At 45.4% G+C, this 20900-nt stretch overlaps 2 protein-coding genes across 2 annotated transcripts in view; one reads left to right on the top strand and one right to left on the bottom strand.

Annotated features, from left to right (window-relative positions):
- Nucleotides 1–537: 537 nt before the first annotated feature.
- On the top strand, nt 538–10117 carry LOC115104645 (cysteine-rich and transmembrane domain-containing protein 1-like). The gene is made up of 3 exons (XM_029625997.2): nt 538–828; nt 1502–1853; nt 8916–10117. The coding sequence occupies exons 2-3, from the start codon at nt 1526–1528 to the stop codon at nt 9026–9028; spliced, it is 441 nt and encodes a 146-aa protein (XP_029481857.1). The 5' UTR covers nt 538–828; nt 1502–1525; the 3' UTR covers nt 9029–10117.
- A 1024-nt stretch (nt 10118–11141) lies between these two features.
- LOC115105407 (teneurin-2) overlaps nt 11142–20900 on the bottom strand; it is a 74834-nt gene continuing 65075 nt past the window's right edge. Inside the window, exons 20-28 of the mRNA XM_029627416.2 lie at nt 20293–20525; nt 19549–19703; nt 18277–19151; nt 17746–17921; nt 16516–16751; nt 15847–16143; nt 13992–15612; nt 13743–13873; nt 11142–13610 (exon numbers count right to left, since the gene is read on the bottom strand). Coding sequence (XP_029483276.1) covers nt 12873–13610; nt 13743–13873; nt 13992–15612; nt 15847–16143; nt 16516–16751; nt 17746–17921; nt 18277–19151; nt 19549–19703; nt 20293–20525 — 4462 coding nt within the window. The 3' untranslated portion in view covers nt 11142–12872. The remainder of the gene's footprint in view (nt 13611–13742; nt 13874–13991; nt 15613–15846; nt 16144–16515; nt 16752–17745; nt 17922–18276; nt 19152–19548; nt 19704–20292; nt 20526–20900) is intronic.

Below are 20900 nucleotides of genomic sequence, written 5' to 3'. Positions count from 1 at the left end.
TCAATTATGCAGAGACGGGCAGCATGAAGGCCTTGTCATTGATTTTGCTGGAAAGGGGAGACATTGTGCTTTACAATGGTGTTCATATTACAGTTGACCTGGGAGTATTACGTTTTTTGGGTGCTAAAATAAGTTCAATTGTACGTTACAGCGCAATGTACAAAAGAGCGTTAGTTTTTTTGTAAAGTAGTATAGTTAGCTATCTACATTTTTCTCTCTAAACAAGTGGATTATTTACTTGTATATTTTTTAAAAACAATTATAGATCTAACTTCATTGGAATATATCTACAATTTACCACAAAATCATTTTGTTGAAATATCTCCAAAAGTTGTGATGACACATTGGACATGTTTTGTTGAGCAGAGCAAATGCAGCTAGAAAAAGTGTTGGAAAAATAATTTGTTGACATCTTGTGGTCTTTATATGTATTACAGGGGGGAGGGGGTAGTTACCCCAGGGGGCTAGTTACCCCCTACTACCCTAGTAGTATTACAATGAAATGCCACCAATGTAAAGTTCAAATGTGAGTGTGATCAGCAGAGTGAAATTACTCATGGTTGTGACGTAAGGTTATAAGAGGTGGGGGGGATAACCAAGTCAGATGATAGTAGGCCAAAATCGGCCGACCGGCTCAGCTGTCTCTAAGACATCAACGCACCCATCAGCTAGTTTTCCGTTGCTGCCAGTGAAAACGGAGGAGCGCGCCAGCAAGCAACACTCAATGGATTATACAACGTAAATCAAGAAAAAGGCTGTGTTGATGCCAATCCGAACCAAGAAGAGAGAAAGAAAGCACATTACAGATTACAGTTCATTCAACCCGAGGTAATACTGACATTATTCACTCAGACATACTATAGGTCGTTTTAACAAGGGAAGAGTAGAAATGGTCTGCATGATTGATTTATTCTTGAATGTCTAGAATCTGTCTAAGTAAACTAAGGAAAGTTTGAATATAACTTTGGTGCTGAAGCTGCCTACACTATAGTTGAACTTTTCTTAAATGTCAATAACTGTGAACAAATTACCCTAGAATAGTATTTTATGGATTGGAATAGCCAGCCACTGAATGGGCTCTTGGCCATATGATCCACATACTTCTTCTGATTAACTGTGTCTGTGGAAGTGGAAAGTATTGCCTATAATTCAATTCAGACCCTGGCCTTGTTCACTCATTATCATTACACTGTTAAAATAGTTGTGCCTCCAGAGTGGAATGTCACCTCTCAGACTGAGTCAGTCTTTCACAGTCAGTCACAGGGCTGACATCACCCCACTCGATGCAGCAGCAGGGCAACAAAGCTCTCATTCACTAGGTTGGACTGTTTTCAGTTAAACTTAAGCAACATGCACATTCTCCACTCCAATTACAAGACAAGGGATTCTGACAGTCAATTGTCGTGGCTTTCTCATTCTGTTTCTGACATTTGGTCAGAGACATTACTTGTCACATGCCATATTTATGCTTTTGTTGTTTTGTGATTTCCCACATTCCTAGGCGGATTCGTCTTGCTGTCCACAGATGAATTTTGATCAGCCGCCTCCTTATGGGGGCCCTGGCCCCTCTGCCCCAGGATACGCTGCCCCTACAGCACCTGGGTATCCAACCCCCATGGCCCCTGTGTACCAACCCCAAGGGTTCCCAGATCAGGGATACCCAGCCCAGGGATACCCTGCTCCGGGTTATCCACCCACATATCCATCCTGCTCTAACTTCCCCCCAGGACCCCCAGGTTTATACCAAGAGCAGCCAGGTTACCAGGGTTACCAGATTCCGCCTCAGCCACAGTTAGGATGGCAGGATACACCCCCTGGTGCACAAATGTATGGAGAAGCCCCTAAGAACACAGGTGAGATCTTGGAATTATGAAGCAGCTATGGAAATTAATACATAGAATAACCCACTGACCCACTTTTGTCTGGCTGTGTATCTGAATAGATTATTGTATACAGGGGTTAAATGTGGAATTCAGAGGTGGAGGAGCCCTATTTTGGCCGGGTTAGGTTAAGCCAGGGTTGACTTTAAGACTAAGGGTTAGATATAGATAATAGGGTTAGGTTAAGCCAGGGTTGACTTTAAGACTAAGGGTTAGAGATAGATAATAGGGTTAGGTTAAGCCAGGGTTGACTTTAAGACTAAGGGTTAGAGATAGATAATAGGGTTAGGTTAAGCCAAGGTTGACTTTAAGACTAAGGGTTAGAGATAGATAATAGGGTTAGGTTAAGCCAGGGTTGACTTTAAGACTAAGGGTTAGAGATAGATAATAGGGTTAGGTTAAGCCAGGATTGACTTTAAGACTAAGGGTTAGAGATAGATAATAGGGTTAGGTTAAGCCAGGGTTGACTTTAAGACTAAGGGTTAGAGATAGATAATAGGGTTAGGTTAAGCCAGGGTTGACTTTAAGACTAAGGGTTAGAGATAGATAATAGGCCAAAATTGGTGTTAGGGTTCTTTTTAGTCTTCGTAATGGATTGCCAAATGACCTCTGAGAACTCCTTCCCCTTCACGCGATGTGATTGAGATACTTAATATCAAAGATGTTTGCAGTCACGCCACACCCTTACTGTACCCACGTGACCTGTCACTATAAAAGGCAGTGTGGTGTGACATTCTGTCTTTCTTCACTCACGTTTGTGTTTTACATTACAAGATTGCTATTAATCCCCTTCGGATTATTTCCTTACGGAATTACAATTCTTCAACAATTCGGTGGTGCTGTGAGTAGTTGATGTTAATCTAGTCAAATCAAAGAACATTTTATTTGTCACATGTGCCGAATACAACAGGTGTAGTAGACCTTACCATGAAATGCTTGACAAGCCCTTAACCAGCAATGCAGTTTGAAGAAAAATAAGCGTTAAGAAAATATTAACAAAATAAACGAAAGTAAAAAAATAAAGGAGCAACAAATAAAATAACAATAACGAGGATCTATATACAGGGGGTACCAGTACCGAGTCAATGTGCGGGGGTCCAGGTTAGTCGAGGCAATTGAGGTAATATGTACATGTAGGTAGGGGTAAAGTGACTATGCATAGAAAATAAACAGCGAGTAGCAGCAGTGTAAAAAGGGGGGTGTCAATGCAAATAGTCTGGGTAGCCATTTGATTAGCTTTCCTCTAGGAGCTTATGGTTGCAGGGAAGTTCCATCTACATTGAAAGTGTGTATGGCAGCCATCTCTATGGGTCATGACCAGATTGTGGATGCATTACTACGGGCACACCCTCTAGTATCACAATTCATGCCCTCAGACTACGGCCACCCAAGGCTCCTTCAGTACCCTCATGGGAGTTAGATGTTGTCCTACGATCATTTATGACTCCACCATCTGAGCCCCTGTCTTCACTTGAGCTATGGGAGCTCTCAGTCAAGACTGCCGTTCTATTGGCTATGGTTTCAGCCAAGCGTGTTAGAGATTTACAGTACATGCGCTTTCTACCCAACCTTCATGCCTCACTTTAGCTGAAGATGGATCTAAGGCAGTGCTTTGGCCAAATTCAACATTCTTACCTAAGGTCTTTTCATCATCACATGTTAACCAGCCCTTAATCATAGCAGCATTTCACCTGCCTCCCTACTCCTCAGTCGTGAGTTGCATACACTTTGCCCAGTTAGGGCATTGAGTGCCTATCTTGCTGCAACAAGAACTGTTAGTCAAACAGAACAGCTTTTTGTGTGTTATGGGGAAACACTCTCTCAACCCAGATACAGTAAGTGAGCATACCGTGAACCTTGTACATACCTATCAACCATCAGTGAGATGGATGTTCGAAACAGAGGCCTTCCACTCTTGGTGCTGTTGCACCCAATTGAAGCCTCATGTTGTAAGTTCTAGCTTTCAGCTTGCTTGTGTATACAGTTGTATATCACAGTTGAAATTATTTCTTATCCTGTTGGGTAATTATATTCTGTTGCATCCTGTGGTGGATACAAGGGTTAGTTTAACCCTAACCTTTAAATAAATATATTTTATTCTACATTTCTATTTGGACCCGTAGGGTGCTGGAGCTTTTTTCTGAATCAAAATGGTGGTGGGTGTGACAGTGGGCGTGGCCAATGGCGTCACCGCCAACCAAAAATGTTTGAGGCCAAAATATTGCTGTTGTAAAGCTAATTTCCTGTAATTCTATACATTTTACGATGGGGTCTGAGATTTTTTTAAAGTACAGTTTTAAAGCTAATTTCCTGTAATTCCACACAGCTTGCCATGTGGCTGAGAGAACATTTGAAGTTTTAAACCAACATTATATTTACAAAGATATGTGGACACCCCTTCAAATGAGTGGATTCGGCTATTTCAGCCACACCCGTTGCTGACCGGTGTATAAAATCGAGCACACAGCCATGCAATCTCCATAGACAAACATTGGCAGTAGAATGGCCTTACTGAAGAGCTCAGTGACTTTCAATGTGACACCGTCATAGGATGCCACCTTTCCAACAAGTCAGTTTGTCAAATTTCTTCCCTGCTAGAGCTGCCCCGGTCAACTGTTATTGTGAAGTGAGCAACAATGACTTATCTGCGAAGTGGTAGGCCACACAAGCTCACAGAACGGGACTGGCAAGTGCTGAAGCGCGTAAAAATTGTCTGTCCTTGGTTGCAACACTCACTACCGAGATCCAAACTGCCTCTGGAAGCAACGTCAGCACAAGAACTGTTCGTCAGGAGCTTCATGAAATGGGTTTCCATGGCCGAGCAGCTACACACAAGCCTAAGATCGCCATGCGCAATGCCAAGCGTCGGCTGGAGTGGTGTAAAGGTCGCCACCATTGGACTCTGGAGCAGTTCTCTGGAGTGGTGAATCACGCTTCATCATCTGGCAGTCCGACAAACAAATCTGGGTTTGACGGATGCCAGGAAAACGCTATCTGTCCGAATGCATAGTGCCAAATGTAAATTGTAGTGGAGGAGTAACAATGGTCTGGGGCTGTTTTTCATGGTTCGGGCTCCTTAGTTCAAGTGAAGGCAAATCTTTATCACTACAGCATACAATGACATTTTAGACAATTCTGTGCTTTCAACTTTGTGGCAACAGTTTGGGGAAGGTTCTTTCCTGTTTCAGCAAGACAATGCCCCCATGCACAAAGCGAGGTCCATACAGAAATGGTTTGTCGAGATCAGTGTGGAAGAACTTGACTTGGCTGCAAAGAGACCTGACCTCAACTCCATCGAACACCTTTGGGATGATTTGGAAAGCTGACTGCGAGCTAAGATTAATCGCTCAACATCAGTGCCCGACCTCACTAATGCTCTTGTGGCTGAATGGAAACAAGTCCCCTCAGCACTGTTCCAATATCTAGTGGAAAGCCTTCCCAGAAGAGTGGAGGCTGTTGTAGCATCAATGGGGGGGACCAACTCTATGTTAATGCCCATGATTCTGGAATGAGATGTTCGACGAGCAGGTGTCCACATACATTTGGTCATGTAGTGTAATTTCCTTACATTTGACACATTTTGCCATGATTTATGCTATCTGAGTGACTCAAACATGATAACAAAATCAATAAAGGGAAAGGGGATACCTCGTCAATTGCACAACTGAATGCATTCAACCAAATGTTTCTTCCGCATTTAACCCAACCCCTCTGAATCAGATTGGTGTGGGAGCTGACTTAATCGACGTCCAAGTCATCAGCTCCCGGGGCCCATACCATGACAAAAATAAGGGCCCCATACCATGACAAAAATGATCCTGAATGCATAATGTTTGGAAATGTTAGACTGTCTAGCTTTTATTTTGGTGATTGTTAGTAAATTTGGTGATTTTGGTCATAAAAAAGTATATAGGCTCATAATCTTCTCTACATACTTTACACTGAGTGTACAAAACATTAGGAACACCTGGTCTTTCCATGACAGAGACAGACCAGGTGAATTCAGGTGAAAGCTATGCTCCCTTATTGATGTCACTTGTTAATCAGTGTAGTATCCACTTCAATCAGAGTAGATGAAGGGGAGGAGCCAGATTAAAGAATGATTTTTAAGCCTTAAAAGACAATCGAGACATGGATTGTGTGTGAGTACAGTCATGGCCAAAAGTTTTGAGAATGTTTCACAAAGTCTGCGGCCTCAGTTTGTATGATGGCAATTTGCATATACTCCAGAATGTTATGAAGAGTGATCAGATGAATTGCAATTAATTGCAAAGTCCCTCCTTGCCATGCAAATGAACTGAATCCCCCAAAAACATTTCCACTGCATTTCAGCCCTGCCACAAAAGGACCAGCTGACATCATGTCAGCGATTCTCTTGTTAACACAGGTGTGAGGAAGGCTGGAGATCACTCTGTCATGCCGATTGAGTTCGAATAACAGACCAGAAGCTTCAAAATGAGGGTGGTGCTTGGAATCATTGTTCTTCCTCTGTCAACCGTGGTTACCTGCAAGGAAACACGTGCCGTCATCATTGCTTTGCACAAAAAGAGCTTCACAGGCAAGGATATTGCTGCCAGTAAGATTGCACCTAAATCAACCATTTATCGGATCATCAAGAACTTCAAGGAGAGCGGTTCAATTGTTGTGAAGAAGGCTTCAGGGTGCCAAGAAAGTCCAGCAAGCGCCAGGACCATCTCCTAAAGTTGATTCAGCTGTGGGATTGGGGCACCACCAGTACATAGCTTGCTCAGGAATGGCAGCAGGCAGGTGTGAGTGCATCTGCACGCACAGTGAGGCGAAGACTTTTGGAGGATGGCCTGGTGTCAAGAAGGGCAGCAAAGAATCCACTTCTCTCCAGGAAAAACATCAGGGACAGACTGATATTCTGCAAAAGGTACAGGGATCGGACTGCTGAGGACTGGGGTAAAGTCATTTTCTCTGATGAATTGTTCCGATTGTTTGGGGCATCCGGAAAAAGCTTGTCCGGAGAAGACAAGGTGAGCGCTACCATAAGTCCTGTGTTATGCCAACAGTAAAGCATTCTGAGACCATTCATGTGTGGGGTTGCTTCTCAGCCAAGGGAGTGGGTTCACTCACAATTTTGCCGAAGAACGCAGCCATGAATAAAGAATGGTACCAACACATCCTCCGGGAGCAACTTCTCCCAACCATCCAGGAACAGTTTGGTGACGGAACAATGCATGATGGAGCACCTTGCCTTAAGGCAAAAGGGATAACTAAGTGGCTCGGGGAACAAAACATCGATATTTTGGGTCCATGGCCAGGAAACTCCCCAGACCTTTAATCCCGTTGAGAACTTGTGGTCAATCCTCAAGAGGCGGGTGGACAAACAAAAACCAATCAATTCTGACAAACTCCAAGCATTGATTATGCAGGAATGGGCAGCCATCAGTCAGGATGTGGCCCAGAAGTGAATTGACAGCATGCCAGGGCGGATTGCAGAAGTCTTGAAAAAGAAGGGTCAACACTGCAAATATTGACTCTTTCCATCAACTTCATGTAATTGTCAATAAAAGCCTTTGACACTTATGAAATGCTTGTAATTATACTTCAGTATTCCAAAGTCTGACAAAAATATCTAAAGACACTGAAGCAGCAAACTTTGTGAAAATTAATATTTGTGTCATTCTCAAAACTTTTGCCCACAATTGTACTGTTCAGAGGATGAATTGTAAGTGCCTTTCAACATGGTATGGTAGTAGGTGCCAGACGCACTGGTTTGTGCCAAGAACTGCAACGCTGCTGGGTTTTTCACTCTCAACAGTTTCCCCTGTGTATCAAGAATGGTTCACCACCCAAAGGACATCCAGCCAATTTGACACAACTGTTGGAAGCATTGGAGTCAACATGCTTTCGACACCTTGTAGAGTCCATGCCCCGACGAATTGAGCCTGTTCTGAGGGAAAAAGGGGGTGCATCTCAATATTAGGAAGGTGTTCCTAATGTTTGGTATACTCCGTGTATATTTTTATTTTAGTTTAAGTTTACACTGAAAAGTTTTTCCACCCTGAAAAATATGAACTAATTTCTAGTCTTTTTTTGAATGTTTGGATTTTGGTGGCCCATAAAATAAATATTAGGCAGCCTGCCCAATACTTTTCCATGCAGAAAAACCCTGTCTTTGACCTAAGGTGCAGGAGCCAGGTTCTGTGAAGCTGAGGCACAACTTAACCACTGCCTGTACATACAGTATATGCATAAATCAACTATTTTACCTTTTTATAGAAAGGATTCTTGATGACTAGTTTGAGGTGCAGAATTGTCAGTGATATTTGTAGAGTAGGCCAGTACAACTCAATGAACACTAATATATAATTTTCCCAGCATGGAGACAGTCTGGGCCAGGCAATCTCTGGCTCTGTGACGAGGCCAAAGTGATTAAATGGATTTGAACGCTCATAGGAATGAAATTCAACTTAACCTCGCTACCCATTGAAGAGACATGACACTAATGGCAGAACTGCTGGCTTGATCCACTTTCCTTCGGTCCCTGCATCTGACAGTGGTCACCCCTAATCAATGGAGTTCCACTCAGTGAGAGTCTGATCAGACCCCAGGGGCATCCAATTCCAGCTCCCAGTCTAAATCTTGCTCTTGCCGGAAGTGAGGTTTTGTGAATCTGCCCTCATTCCCTTAGCACACATTGACATTACTAGTAATGCAAATGAATGCCTGATAGCTAACGAGTGTCGTAACATGGAGTGGCCTAGCTTTGGCCAATTACTAGTATATGTGTCTAAATAATGCATACAAGCTTTTTGTTTTTCCAATATTATGAACATGCATGTGTGTCAGTGGAGGCTGTTGAGGGGAGGAAGGCTCATAATAATGGCTGGAATGGAATTAATGGAATGGGTTTGATGTATTTAATACCTTTCCACCGATTCCGCTCCAGTCATTACCACGAGCCCGTCCTCCCCAATTAAGGTGCCACCAACCTCCCGTGATGTGTGTAGATAAGAGGGACTGGGAATACAGCATTGAATAACTTCTCTTTGTCTTCGTCTCTATCAGTGTATGTGGTGGAGGACAGGAGTCGAGATGGCGGAGGCGGAGGGGAGCACGCCTGTCTCACAGCCTGTTGGACGGCCCTTTGCTGCTGCTGTTTGTGGGACATGATGACCTGATCACTGAACCTGGCGAGACGAGACCTCACTGTTACCTCACCATGTCCTCCCCAGAGAAATCTACCACGGTGTAAAACCGTCAGGAAGTTAACTGATCTTTTACTTCCTGTCTCTTTGTCTTATTTGTTGTAACTTTATTATGCTCGCTAAATTGTTGCACACGTGACTTTGTACATCATACGGCAACTAAAAACCTAGCCTGAACACTCAAAGTACTAAAGCTAACTTTTTTTAAATATATAAATATTGACACATCTTCGCCGAAGAAAAATATATAAATCAATGTTGAATAATCGGTCTTAATAATTAACAGTTTATATTTAATTATATATATATATATTTTTTTTCATATTAGAGACGTTGGAAACCCACCTTTAAATATTTGCTTTTCATGGTAAAGAAAACTAGACTGAACAAAAATATAAACGCAACATGTAAAATTTTGGTCCCATGTTTCATGAGCTGAAATAAAATATCCCAGATATTTTCCATACACACAAAAAGCTTATTTCTCAAATTTTGTCCACAAATTTGTTTATATCCTGGCCAAGATAATCCATCCACCTGACAGTTGTGGCATATCAAGAAGATGATTAAACAGCCTGATCATTACACAGCTGCACCTTGTGCTGGGGACAATAAAAGGCCACTCTAAAATGTACAGTTTTGTCACACAACACAATGCCACAGATGTCTCAAGTTTTGTCAACTAGAGCTGTTGCCAGAGAACTGATTCATTTCTCTACCGTAAACCGCCTCCCAACATTGTTTTAGAGAATTTGGCAGTATGTCCGACTGGCCTCACAACCACAGACCACGTGTAATCACTGCAGCCCAGGACCTCCACATCTGGTTTCTTCACCTGCAGGATCATCTGAGACCAGCCACCTGGCCAGCTGATGAAACTGAGTATTTCTGTCTGTAATAAAGCACTTTTGTGGGGAAAAACTCATTCTGATTGTCTGGGCCTGGATCCCCAGTGCGCCCCTGCCCAGTCATGTGAAATCCATAGATTAAGGCCTAATGAATTTATTTCAATTGACTGATTTCTTTATTTGAACTGTAACTCAGTAAAATTGTTGAAATTGGTTTCCAAGTGTTTGATACCATTCCATTTATTCCGTTCCAGACATTATTAAGAGCCGTCCTCCCATCAGCAGCCTCCAATGGTTTACAGCTAGAGCTATTCACATTTAAATATGCGTATTTTAGCTGTGTGTCTTAGTCAGGTGACTATATTTGCACAACTTATTTTGGGCAGTGCTTCTCACCCCTCTGGCTTAAAGCTCTCATGTGGGTTGAGTGTGGGGCCAGGGAGGTCTCTGATTCTATTTCTGAAAGGTCAAGATTTAAGCCCTGTTTATACCTGGTGCTAACATGTGTACTGATCTTGTCCACATTCTGATCACCATCAGTTATTTTAATCATCTACACCTGTCTAAAAATGTGGGCCCAATCAGAATGTGAACAAGATCAGGACACATCGCACCAGGGTATAAACAGGGCTTTGGACAGGGTGCAGTGAGTTTGATCTGCATGTGTGAAAATAGCTGCAACTCGTTCAGAACAGTCCTGACTGCTGAGTATCTCTGCTTACCACTGTTCTATAAAGGTAGATGATTCTACGGTCATGGAGGGGGCTCAGTCCTACTGTATGTCAATGGAGATGTTAATGATTAATCTGCTTGTTAGCTTGGAGTCCCAACCTCACACTTCACTGCAGTACTCCAGTCTTTCATATACGTTAGTGCCGGGGGTCAAAGATGCTTCTGGCAGGTGCTAATTAAAATGGTAAAAATAACCTGGGAGCCATGAGAACCCACTGCAGCTGACAGGAAGAGGTTTGCCTCCAATGATCTCAATTTGAATGATACAATACCTGCCTTTAATATACATTTACCTCAGTAGTACAAAGGAAGCCAATTTGACCTGTCAATCAGTATTTGACAGATTAAATTGCTTTGATTTATTCACAATTTGCTAATTTTACGCTAATGACAAAAATACTGTAAGTGCTCAATGGAAGTTAAGGGTAGGTAGTTAATAGTCTCCCAAATGACCCTCAGGAAAGCACGTCGATCCACAGCTTGCTGAAAGTGGAAAAAGAACTTCATGCAACATGAAAAAACACGTTTATTCTGATAAACCTTCCACATAATCCTCGTCCTAGCGTAAAGAATGTTTCATGATACCTATTCATGTACATATTGACATCCGTACTGTGGTTCTTCACAGTGAAAAGATACTTTTTACAGATATGGTTGGTTACAGAGAAACCACTAGGTAAAAAATGAATTAAAATCTCCAGTTTAAAGGGGATGTTTGAGTTTTGGCAATCAAATCAGTCAAAGATCAGTATGTAAACCCCTTTTCTATGGATCTTCACAGAACTATAGTTAAACCACCTTTGAGAAATGTACAAATTAGACAGCTTTCAGGACATGGATCTCTGTTGCTGAATGAATGTGAATGTACACATTTAACTTGGTAATGTATAGGGAAACATGTTTCACAGTTGTAAAGACAAAAAAAAGGAAACAATATAAAAACACAACATACACCATCATTTAGGTAGACCTTTACTTGACACCCAGTGTCATAACACATTGACACGGTCATAACATGGTCATAACACTGTCATGTGTCTTGTCCTGCTCCTGCATTCATCCCAGTCATCAGCAACAGAGCACTAGCGTAGGTGCATGTCTGACATCAACGTGTGCGCAATTACAATAATTTAATATGGTCAATTATTATTTTTATATAACAAGCATACTGTTGACAGACAGGCTATGGTGTAATGGAATGTTTTGCCTTGTGTGGGCTTTGACACTTATGTAGGTGTCATAACCAGCCATAAAATAATGCACCTTATGTCACAACAGGTCTAAATATATGTGTCACGACAGTGTTATGACCATATTATAACAGGTTATGACATGTTATGTCAGATGTTATGACATGGTTCTGACCGTGTAATAACGTATTATGATGCTGATAATCAAGTGTTACCATATTTGATCTGTAGCATGTCTTGGGCTGCAAATTCAAATATGTATTGAGAAAACTTTAATATATATATATATATATTTTAAAAGACATGTATTTCATCCTCAATACAAATTCTTCATGATTGTCATATAGTGCAAACAAAAAGAGCAAGAAAAAAAACAACTATCCTGTGATTCCATTTGTATTTTTCTTGAAATTGTGAGAGAGTTATCCTGACTTATCTTGGATAAGTCAACAGGAGTGCCCAAGTGAATGTCTTGTTTCAAAGTCTACAGCACAGGAACATACAAATCTACATATATGTCATATCCTCAATCTCTGTTGTTGTTAAATTAAACCATAGTTTACGATGTACTCTGAATGAAGAACAATTGAGTGTCCTTAAACATTGCTCATGGTTATGATGATGTTGGCAAGTGATGGCTCTATGTTCTTCAGATGGTGGCCTGAGACAGTTCAAGAGTTGTTTAGCCATTAGAAATAAAAGCCTCGACTGTGTTGTCATTGTCTGCGTTGGGTCGGATACGTCTGATAAGCTGTTGGAATAGCAGTTAACCTCACTGGCATCAATACCAATCCCTCAAAAAAGAGTGAAAAATATTTTCAATTTTTTCCACATAAAAAAGTCTGTACAGTTCATATCATCAGTAGTTAAGGGTGCTTTTTTAATTCATAGTCTGAACTCATTCAGGCGTTGTTTTTGCCTTCAGCAAGACATCTGTTTTGTGAGATTGTGTCCTCTCAGATGCCCCTGCAGCACTGCCAGGGAAACCCCATGTTTACTCTCCCTAGGAGATGAAGTGTCAGAGGGGCTGTGTTGTATTGTACTCTGTTACCTCTTGCCCATCTCCTTCTGTCTGAGGAACTGGATGTTGCTGCTGCTGTCTGCCAGTTCTGGGTACTGCTCCACAGGCAGCACATAGTACCCATCGTAACCTGGCACCTTCCCTGCTGCTAGGAGCTGCTGCCTCTCTCCCTCTGCCCACAGCCTCCCACCCTCTCTGCTTTCTCTCAGACACTGCTGCTCCCTCATCCAGGCCCCCGACAGTGCCCTCTGGTGGGCCTGCTCCAGCAGGCGACCCCGTTCCTTCTCCAGCACGTCAGCCGCCAGGCCGTAACGTACACTCAGGGACAACGCTACCGTGTGGATCTCCACGGTGACGCCCCGACGAGAGCGTCCGCTTACGGTCACGTTGACGCCATTCTCCAGGGCTTTCCTCCCGCTGCTCAGTCCTAGAGACAGCAGGTCACTGTCAGCCAGGCCCAGCTTCACAAAGAAGTGGCAGTCCTTCCCGTCTACGGTGTAGTGGGTTCCCTCCAGATAGATGGCGTTGTTCAGGACTTGGGCCACCTTACGGCTGTCCTCGCTGGCCAGGCCGGACACTCCCGTCACCACATGGCCCTCCTTGATGGCTAGCATCATGCCCCGGCCCACGATGGGGATCTTGGTGCCGAACCAGTACCCAGGCTTGTCCCGTTTGGTCCGGTGCTCCTTGTTGAGCAACCTCCCCTCCAGGGCCATGAAGGCCTGGTTATAGCGCTCCGCTGCATGCTGCACCCCTGTGATCAGCTGGAGACAGAGCAGAGGGTCGGCCAGTCACTTGATTATTTTGTTTAAATTAATAAACATAAAAAACATGGAGACTTGCCTGTGTAGTCTCAGTAATCAGTAGCTCAAATATGTATTTGATACATAACTCACCTGAGCAGTCTCACAGTCCTGGCTTGCTAGTAGTTCATAAGGCGGCTGAACAAAATACATGGGGTGTCTGGGGAAGCCTGGTATGATGTTACTGAGCTGGAAACCGAACATCACCAGCCAGCTCTTCACATCTACAAAATAGGGCAAGAGTATTAATGAATTAAAACATGTCAATATGTCATAACAACATACTTAGCTCACTTGATGGATCTTTTTCCATAAGAAAAAGCAAACTCAAATCATCCTCACCTGTCACATAGCTCTTGACGTCTATCATGTCACTGAGTGGGTTGTTGTTCTTGAACATGTACAGATTGAACGGGGATGGCTCCTTGCCAATCTTAGGTAGGAGTTTATGGTCTGGAGCAGTCCATCTGCCTGCCAGCACATCATAGTCTCTCTGGCCAAAGTGCACCAGCTTAGTGAGGGGGTCGTAGAGCCCTCCGTGGAAGCCCACCGCCATGTTGAAGTCAGGGTTGGAGTCGTGGTACACCTCCCCGTAGGCAGTGTACTGGAGCTGCTTGACCATCTGTCCGTTGCTGCTGAACACGGCGAGCGGCGTGCCCGTGTTGTCCGAGGCGATGTAATACTCCTCCCCGCCGGTCACCTCCATGGCAAACAGATGGCCCTGCAGGTCGTAGTAGAAAGAGGTGATCTCCCCTCCAGAGTGGTTGTACACGTGGGTTATCCTGCCGGGGTAGTTGAGATCTGCGTAGAAGAACTGCAGGTGCTCTCCCTCATTGGTCTTCCTGGAGATGCGGCGGCCCAGGCCATCATAGCGGTAACGTACGTTCCACCCCCTGGGCGTACGGCTGTACGCCTGCTCCAGCAGCCCGTTGGAGTTGTAGAGGAAGACGTCAGCGCCGCGCTGGCTCAGGACGCCGTCCTCATCCACGCGGTACTGCATGTCCCCCAGGCGGGTGATGCGGTCGCGCAGGTCGTAGCGCAGCGGTAGCAGGCGCGCGCTGTTCCCAGGGTTCAGCAGGTGCAAGTTGCCGTTCAGGTCGTAGCTGTAACGCCAGGTGGACCAGTCGTTGACTTTGACCCCGACAAGCTGGCCGTCACCGTCATATTCATAGCGGTACTGTGTCGTGTTAGCATATGGCCCGATCTTCAGCTCTCTCTTGATGACCCGGCCCATGCTGTCATACTGTACCGTCATCCAGTACATGAGCGAGCGGAAGATCTCGTACTGCACCTCTTTGATGCGGCCGTGGGCGTCAAAGTGCTTGCTGAGGGTCATCACTGCCGTTGTGATTATCTGGTTGACGTCATAGTAGATAATGCCAAACTTGCCAAAGTGCTCCACCTTGCCTGAGATCTCATCGTAGCGGTAGAGGTCCACGGGCAGGGGCGTCTCGCCGATCACAGGCTTGATGCTGGCCACACGGAAGCTGTTGTCGTGGTAGGTGTAATCAAAACGGGCGTTAACCATGCCCTCCTCAGAGAAGCGGTACATCTGTTTGTCCACTAGGGGGCCAACTTTACGGTAGCGGATGGTGCAGGAGAATCCCCCACTCTGCAGGTTAACCATCTTCAACACTCCGGCTGTCTCGTCGTAGCCGAACGTCACAGCTGTGCCGTCGTACAGAACCTCAGACAGCTTGGCCAGCTTGCCATACTTATAGATGACGCGTCGACCCGTGCCTAGGTAAAAGGTGGCGCGGGGTCGCCCGTCTTCGCTGAAGTCGTGGATGACTGTGGCGTTGCTCTCGGGAGGGTTGTAGATGTTGCGGATGTAGCCGATGGACACGTGGGTGGACATGGTGTGTCTGGCCATGCTGGGCATGGTGACAGAGATGATACGCCCCGAGGTGTCAAACTCAAACACATACTGCCTCTGACTCTGCTGGAGGTGCAGCACCATGGACTGGGGAGGAAGATAGAGAAAACAAAAAAGGTACATCCATTTGTATTCTCTACTGTACATCCACAATAACAGAGACCTTGAAAAACTTCTCACAAAAAAACTCAGGGACAGGCAAGAGTAAAAACACTGTTCCCTTGCAGCTTACAGCACGCACGCCAGGCAGACAGACAGACAGACAGGCAGGCAGGCAGACAGACAGACAGTCACATCCAGTAGTGTATCAGAATGCCTCACCCTGTCCAGATAGCTGAAGCTCCACACCTTGCCGTCCACAAAGGTGCGTGAGAGGATGCGTCCGAAGGTGTCAAACTCGCTCCTCTGGCTCATGCTGCCTCTCTGCAGGCCCACTAGGCGTCCAGTGGGGGAGTAGGACACGTTGACCACAGCCAGGCTGCTGCTGGGAAGCCAGGTGGCTGGACGGCCCTGCTGGTCATACATGATCCTCAGTGTGAACTTACGGTGGTCGTCATAGATCTTCTCTGTGCGAGTGTTGCGGTCAAAATCAATGGAGAGGAGGTTCCTGCCATGGGCCTGTGCAGAGTGTGAGGGAGGACATTTCATTAGTCATAGGTATAGCTAGGTCAGAAATGATTGGCACCTGACTGTACATGAAACATGAGAGGAAGACATCCTAAGCCTGTATAATCATCTGCATTCTGATCAAATCAAATGTTTTTATGGGTCAAAAACGACATTTTCTCTCTTTTGCTCAGAGCTGGCTGTGTATCATATATAGTTAAACACAACATTACTCTACAAATCCTATTTTGTAGCTCTATTGTCCTTCTCAGTGATAGAGAGGGACTTCAGTTTGACAGAGAGCAAGCTGCATTGATTAAAAAACCTCCAGAAATGGATTGACATTAGAGACTGAGCACTTTAAGTGCATTGTGTCCAGCTTACTCTCAGCTTCCTGCCGTAGACGGTCACTTTGCTCTTGATGAGTTCCTTCCTCATCCTCCACTCGATAGAGTTCAGCCCGCTGTCAGTGGGCAGACTGATGTTGCGCTGACCAATGGTAGGGCTGACTGAGCCGGCTAGAATATGGGGCTCTGTGTGGAAACTGAGGCCCATGCCATTGGCATACGATACTCTTAGAGTACCATTGTAACAGAACTGGTAGTTGTTCCGTACTTGGTCTGCAGGGGGAGCAGCAGACACAGGCACACACACACACACACACACACACACAGAGGTTGGATTAGAAGTGAGAAACTGAGGGCACGTTTTATTACAGAGAAGACATTACATTTGATCTGATTGAATGCTCTGCATTAGGGGAAATGCAGTCTCTGGGGCTGGATCTGTGTACTTTTCCACCAGACAATAACAAGTATCCTCTCTCATAATGACATGACCAAAGATAAGAGGGTTTTTAAGTCTTTCAGCAAAATGCAGAACACAAGCTTTTTATTCCATTTCCATGCAGTAATGAGATCATGTACTACATTTGAGGAGGAAAGGTACCTGGAAGCAAAATAATCCATGGAGCTTAATGCGAAGGAAACTTCCCGAACACGTCTAACCAGACGAGAGTACTCAAAACCAGCTTTTAACGGCTTTCAAACTCAATTTATCTCCCTGAAACAGTAGAAGCAAACTTTGGAAGCCTTTATAGACAGATTTACTTTGTAGAGTCCATTTCAGTCAGAACTCCCGCATTAGATTGAAATAAAGTGTGCAGTTTAAGGTAGCCAAGTCACTTTCCCTCTTTTATGAGCCCCCCAGGGCACACTTTCATATAAATCTCTTCAATTCTTATTCTCGCGGCTCCAGTAGTTTCCAGACGTACAGATGAGATTGCATTTATTTTCTGTCACACCCCCATGGGTCAGTAGGGAAATCTATACTCTATCCTGCTCTTTCCCCCACACTGTTAAACAGCTGAAATAAGCTCTGGGATCAGGGGCCTTCTTGTTGGGCAGCAGCCACCTCCTATGGCGCCCACAGACACAGATGAAGATTTACTGTGTCCTAGGTAATGAATTTCTCCTTAATCTCATTTGTCATAGGACTGTAACAAGTGTCACGTACCCTAGGGTGTTGGGGAGACAGAGAGAGCGAGCTGGGTAGGGGATTATAGTACTGTAGTTTAAATGTGAGAAGGATCCTTTTAGGTGACATGTTTGTTACCTTGCACCACAGTGTAGGACGCCTCCGCAGAGGACAGGTTGGTGATGACGGTGACATCATCATCCCTGTTGGAGCTCTCCATGTCGATGTTGATTGACTGGTCTATCTCCCGGTGCAGGCTGGTCACCACTCCCGTGGGGTAGGTGACGTTAGTCAGACGCCCCTCACTGTCATACCTGCATGGGAAGAGTAGGATGGAGCTGAGTCGAGGGGCCATGGAGGAGAAACCCTACATGTGCTGGAATGTTTGTCAAACGTGAGACCAACAGATGTCGTCTAGCACTCAGAGCAGTACCAGGGTCAGACACCAGATGGTGACAATGTGACATGACACATACTGTTGATTTGACTCCGAGTGGCCTGACGGAATCCAGACTTCTTTTTCTCTCTGACTAATGCATTACTTCCACACCAATAAATGGCTATTGCTCCTCTTCTTCACCTAATATTAATACACTGCACTGTGAGCTATACCACTGAATACGTTAGGCTAATTTACAGTCACACATACACTAGTTAATTCCCACATACTCATAAAAGTTGGTCCATCCAGTCTCATCAGCCTTGGAGGCCAGCAGGCCCGTGTTCGCAGCATAGCTCATCACCGCCACCTCCTGGTTGAGGGCAGATACGGAGCGCAGGCCACCGGCAGGGTCCATCCCCAGGGTGACCACCTGGTTCTCAGGCAACAGCACCAGCCTCAGCTGGCCAGATCCGTCTCTCCTCACCCTCAGGGTGTTGTTACAGTTATCAGCAACAGCAGCCAGCTCCATGTCCGGCCCGTAGGTGAAGTTATAGAGAGGTTCCCCGGTGATCAGACTGACTGTCTGTCTGTGGAGCCCATCTCTACTGAACACATACAGCTCCTGCTCCCGGGGTGACCCCACCTCATATAGCCCCACTGGCGTGGCCACGGGCCTGTCGCGCCGCACTGCCCGCACACGGATGTTGTTGAGGTCAGCGATGAACAGCGTGCCGTCGGGAGACACAGCGAGCGAGGTGGGGGCGTTGAGCCCGGCGTCTGTGGCGTAGCCCTCGTCGCCAGAGAAGCACTGGCAGTTGACGTCGTTCTTGCAGTCGCACTCGGAGGTGGCGCCGGCCAGCAGAGAGGTCTCTCCGGAGGCGCTGACCTGCCGCACGCGGTTGATCTTCTTCTCGTCCGTCTCGGCGATGTAGAGCACGCCGTTGTGGGAGATGGCGATGGCCGTGGCGCTCTCCAGGGCAGAGTGGATGGCCAGCTTGCTCAGGGAGTAGTCGATGCCCGGGACCTGGCAGTGCATGGGCCTCCCAGCGATGATGCTGACCTGGTGGTTCTCTGTGATGCGGAGGATCACGTTGTTCTCTAGCACGTACAGGGAGTTGTCTGTGGGGTTCACCGCCAGGTCTGTGGGCCACTCCAGACGCACCTGGATGAACAGTTACACAACACATGAGTCATCACAAATCCACTGGAACTCCCCAGTGCTCTTTAGATCGCCAAGTCTTTAGCCAAATTCCTCTCTCTCACACACTATTCAGAAGAGAGCACAGCTAGTATAGCTTGGATAGGTGGGTATAAATACTGTCAATTGATGACAGCAAAGAGGCAGCCTTCTTATGTTGGACAGTAGTAGATATATCCCTCTAAAGAAAAGTCTCTGTTGTGGTCCATGCTTAGTGTATTTGGCCATAAGGCAGAGGGGGAAAAAATAGGACAGATGGGGATATCATTTAGACTGCAGACTCTCTTCCCACCTGGCTATTAAGAAAAACATATAGCCTCAGCACTATACAGGTTTCCTGCCCCCCAGTTCTTCTCCCCACCTGACTGACGTCCATGCTGGAGTCACAGCTGAGTGGACGGACCGCTGTGAGGTCATTGGTCTTGATCACGGTAGAGATGATGCCGTTTTGGTCCACCCTACGGATCATGGTGGCGTCAACAAAGTACATTAGGCCGTTCTTATCCACCGCGATCCCTGACAGACAGAAAGATGGAGACAAGAGTTAGAAATCATAACATTCTGACATATCAAAACTAGTTCTACTTTACATCTGGGGCTGCTAACACAAACAGTCAAAACACTGTCAAAGTTGGGCTCATCAGGCATTCTGCAGGGTTGTAACCTCATCCTGACATCAGAATGTCTCTGTGTTAGAGTGTCACCTCTGCTGTGACACCAAGTGACAGTGTTAACACTCTGCCTGGCAGTTTGGTGTCAAGAAGACCCGCTGTTTCTGTTCCAGGTCACTGCTCTGAACAAACAAATTGCAAATCACTCGTTTACATACACCCTCTCTCCTGAGGACACCACTAGATAGATACTGAGTGACAGCTAAAGACCCCAAAAGAATAGCAGGTGAACATGTGTAAAATCACACAATATGAGTGTTTCCTACAAGGGGGTATAAGTGACAGACTGTAAGTAACAGTCAGATATAACTAAATAATCCTGATGGAAATTAGATGTGTGGATCTGAGGAGCAGAGCATCTCTAAAATAAGGAAAGGCTTCAGTCACTGTCACCTCCACAGTAAGAGTTGATACACTATGCCCCTGGAACTCACCCCTAGGGCTCATGAGTGTGGCCTCCGCGGCCTTACCCCCGTCCCCACAGCGGGCCTCGTCGAAGGGGACACACTGCTCGCCGGTCCCAGCCACCACCTGGGCATTGTCCAACAACTGCCGCCCGCCGGTCAGTGAGCGCACGCGGTAGATCTGTCGAGAGTTGGTGTCCGAGAGAAAGACCGACCCAGACAGCGGGTCCACCGCTAGGTAGTACTTGTGTGTTGGGTTGTTCCTAGGTAGGTAGGACATTAGAGAATATTCTAGATAGATAATCCCTCAAAGGACTGAGACTATAGGAATACAAGAGAGATGACATACAGGTAACCATCACTTTTGCTAAAGCTGTATGTCAGGCAATGTTACCAAGCTGGAGGATACCAAAAGTGCTTCAACAAAGTACTGAGTAAAGGGTCTGAGTACTTACAGTACCAGGTTTGGACACACCTACTCATTCAAGGGTTTGTCTTTTTTTAAAACTATTTTCTACATTGTAGAATCATAGTGAAGACATCAACACTATGGATTAACACATATGGAATCATGTAGTAACCAAAAAAAGTGTTAAACAAATAAAAATATATTATAGATTCTTCAAAGTAGCCACCTT

This window comes from Oncorhynchus nerka, linkage group LG22 (assembly GCF_034236695.1).
Source record: "Oncorhynchus nerka isolate Pitt River linkage group LG22, Oner_Uvic_2.0, whole genome shotgun sequence".
NCBI lineage: Eukaryota > Metazoa > Chordata > Actinopteri > Salmoniformes > Salmonidae > Oncorhynchus > Oncorhynchus nerka.
Note: the sequence above shows the minus strand (reverse complement) of the source record. Positions and strands in the feature narration are given on the sequence as shown.

Bases quoted from the DNA above. Each gene is read 5' to 3' on its own strand.
- LOC115104645 (XM_029625997.2), top strand. From the start codon at position 1,526: ATGAATTTTGATCAGCCGCCTCCTTATGGGGGCCCTGGCCCCTCTGCC. The intron at 1,854-8,915 runs GTGAGATCTTGG...CGTCTCTATCAG, and splicing joins AGAAGCCCCTAAGAACACAG to TGTATGTGGTGGAGGACAGG.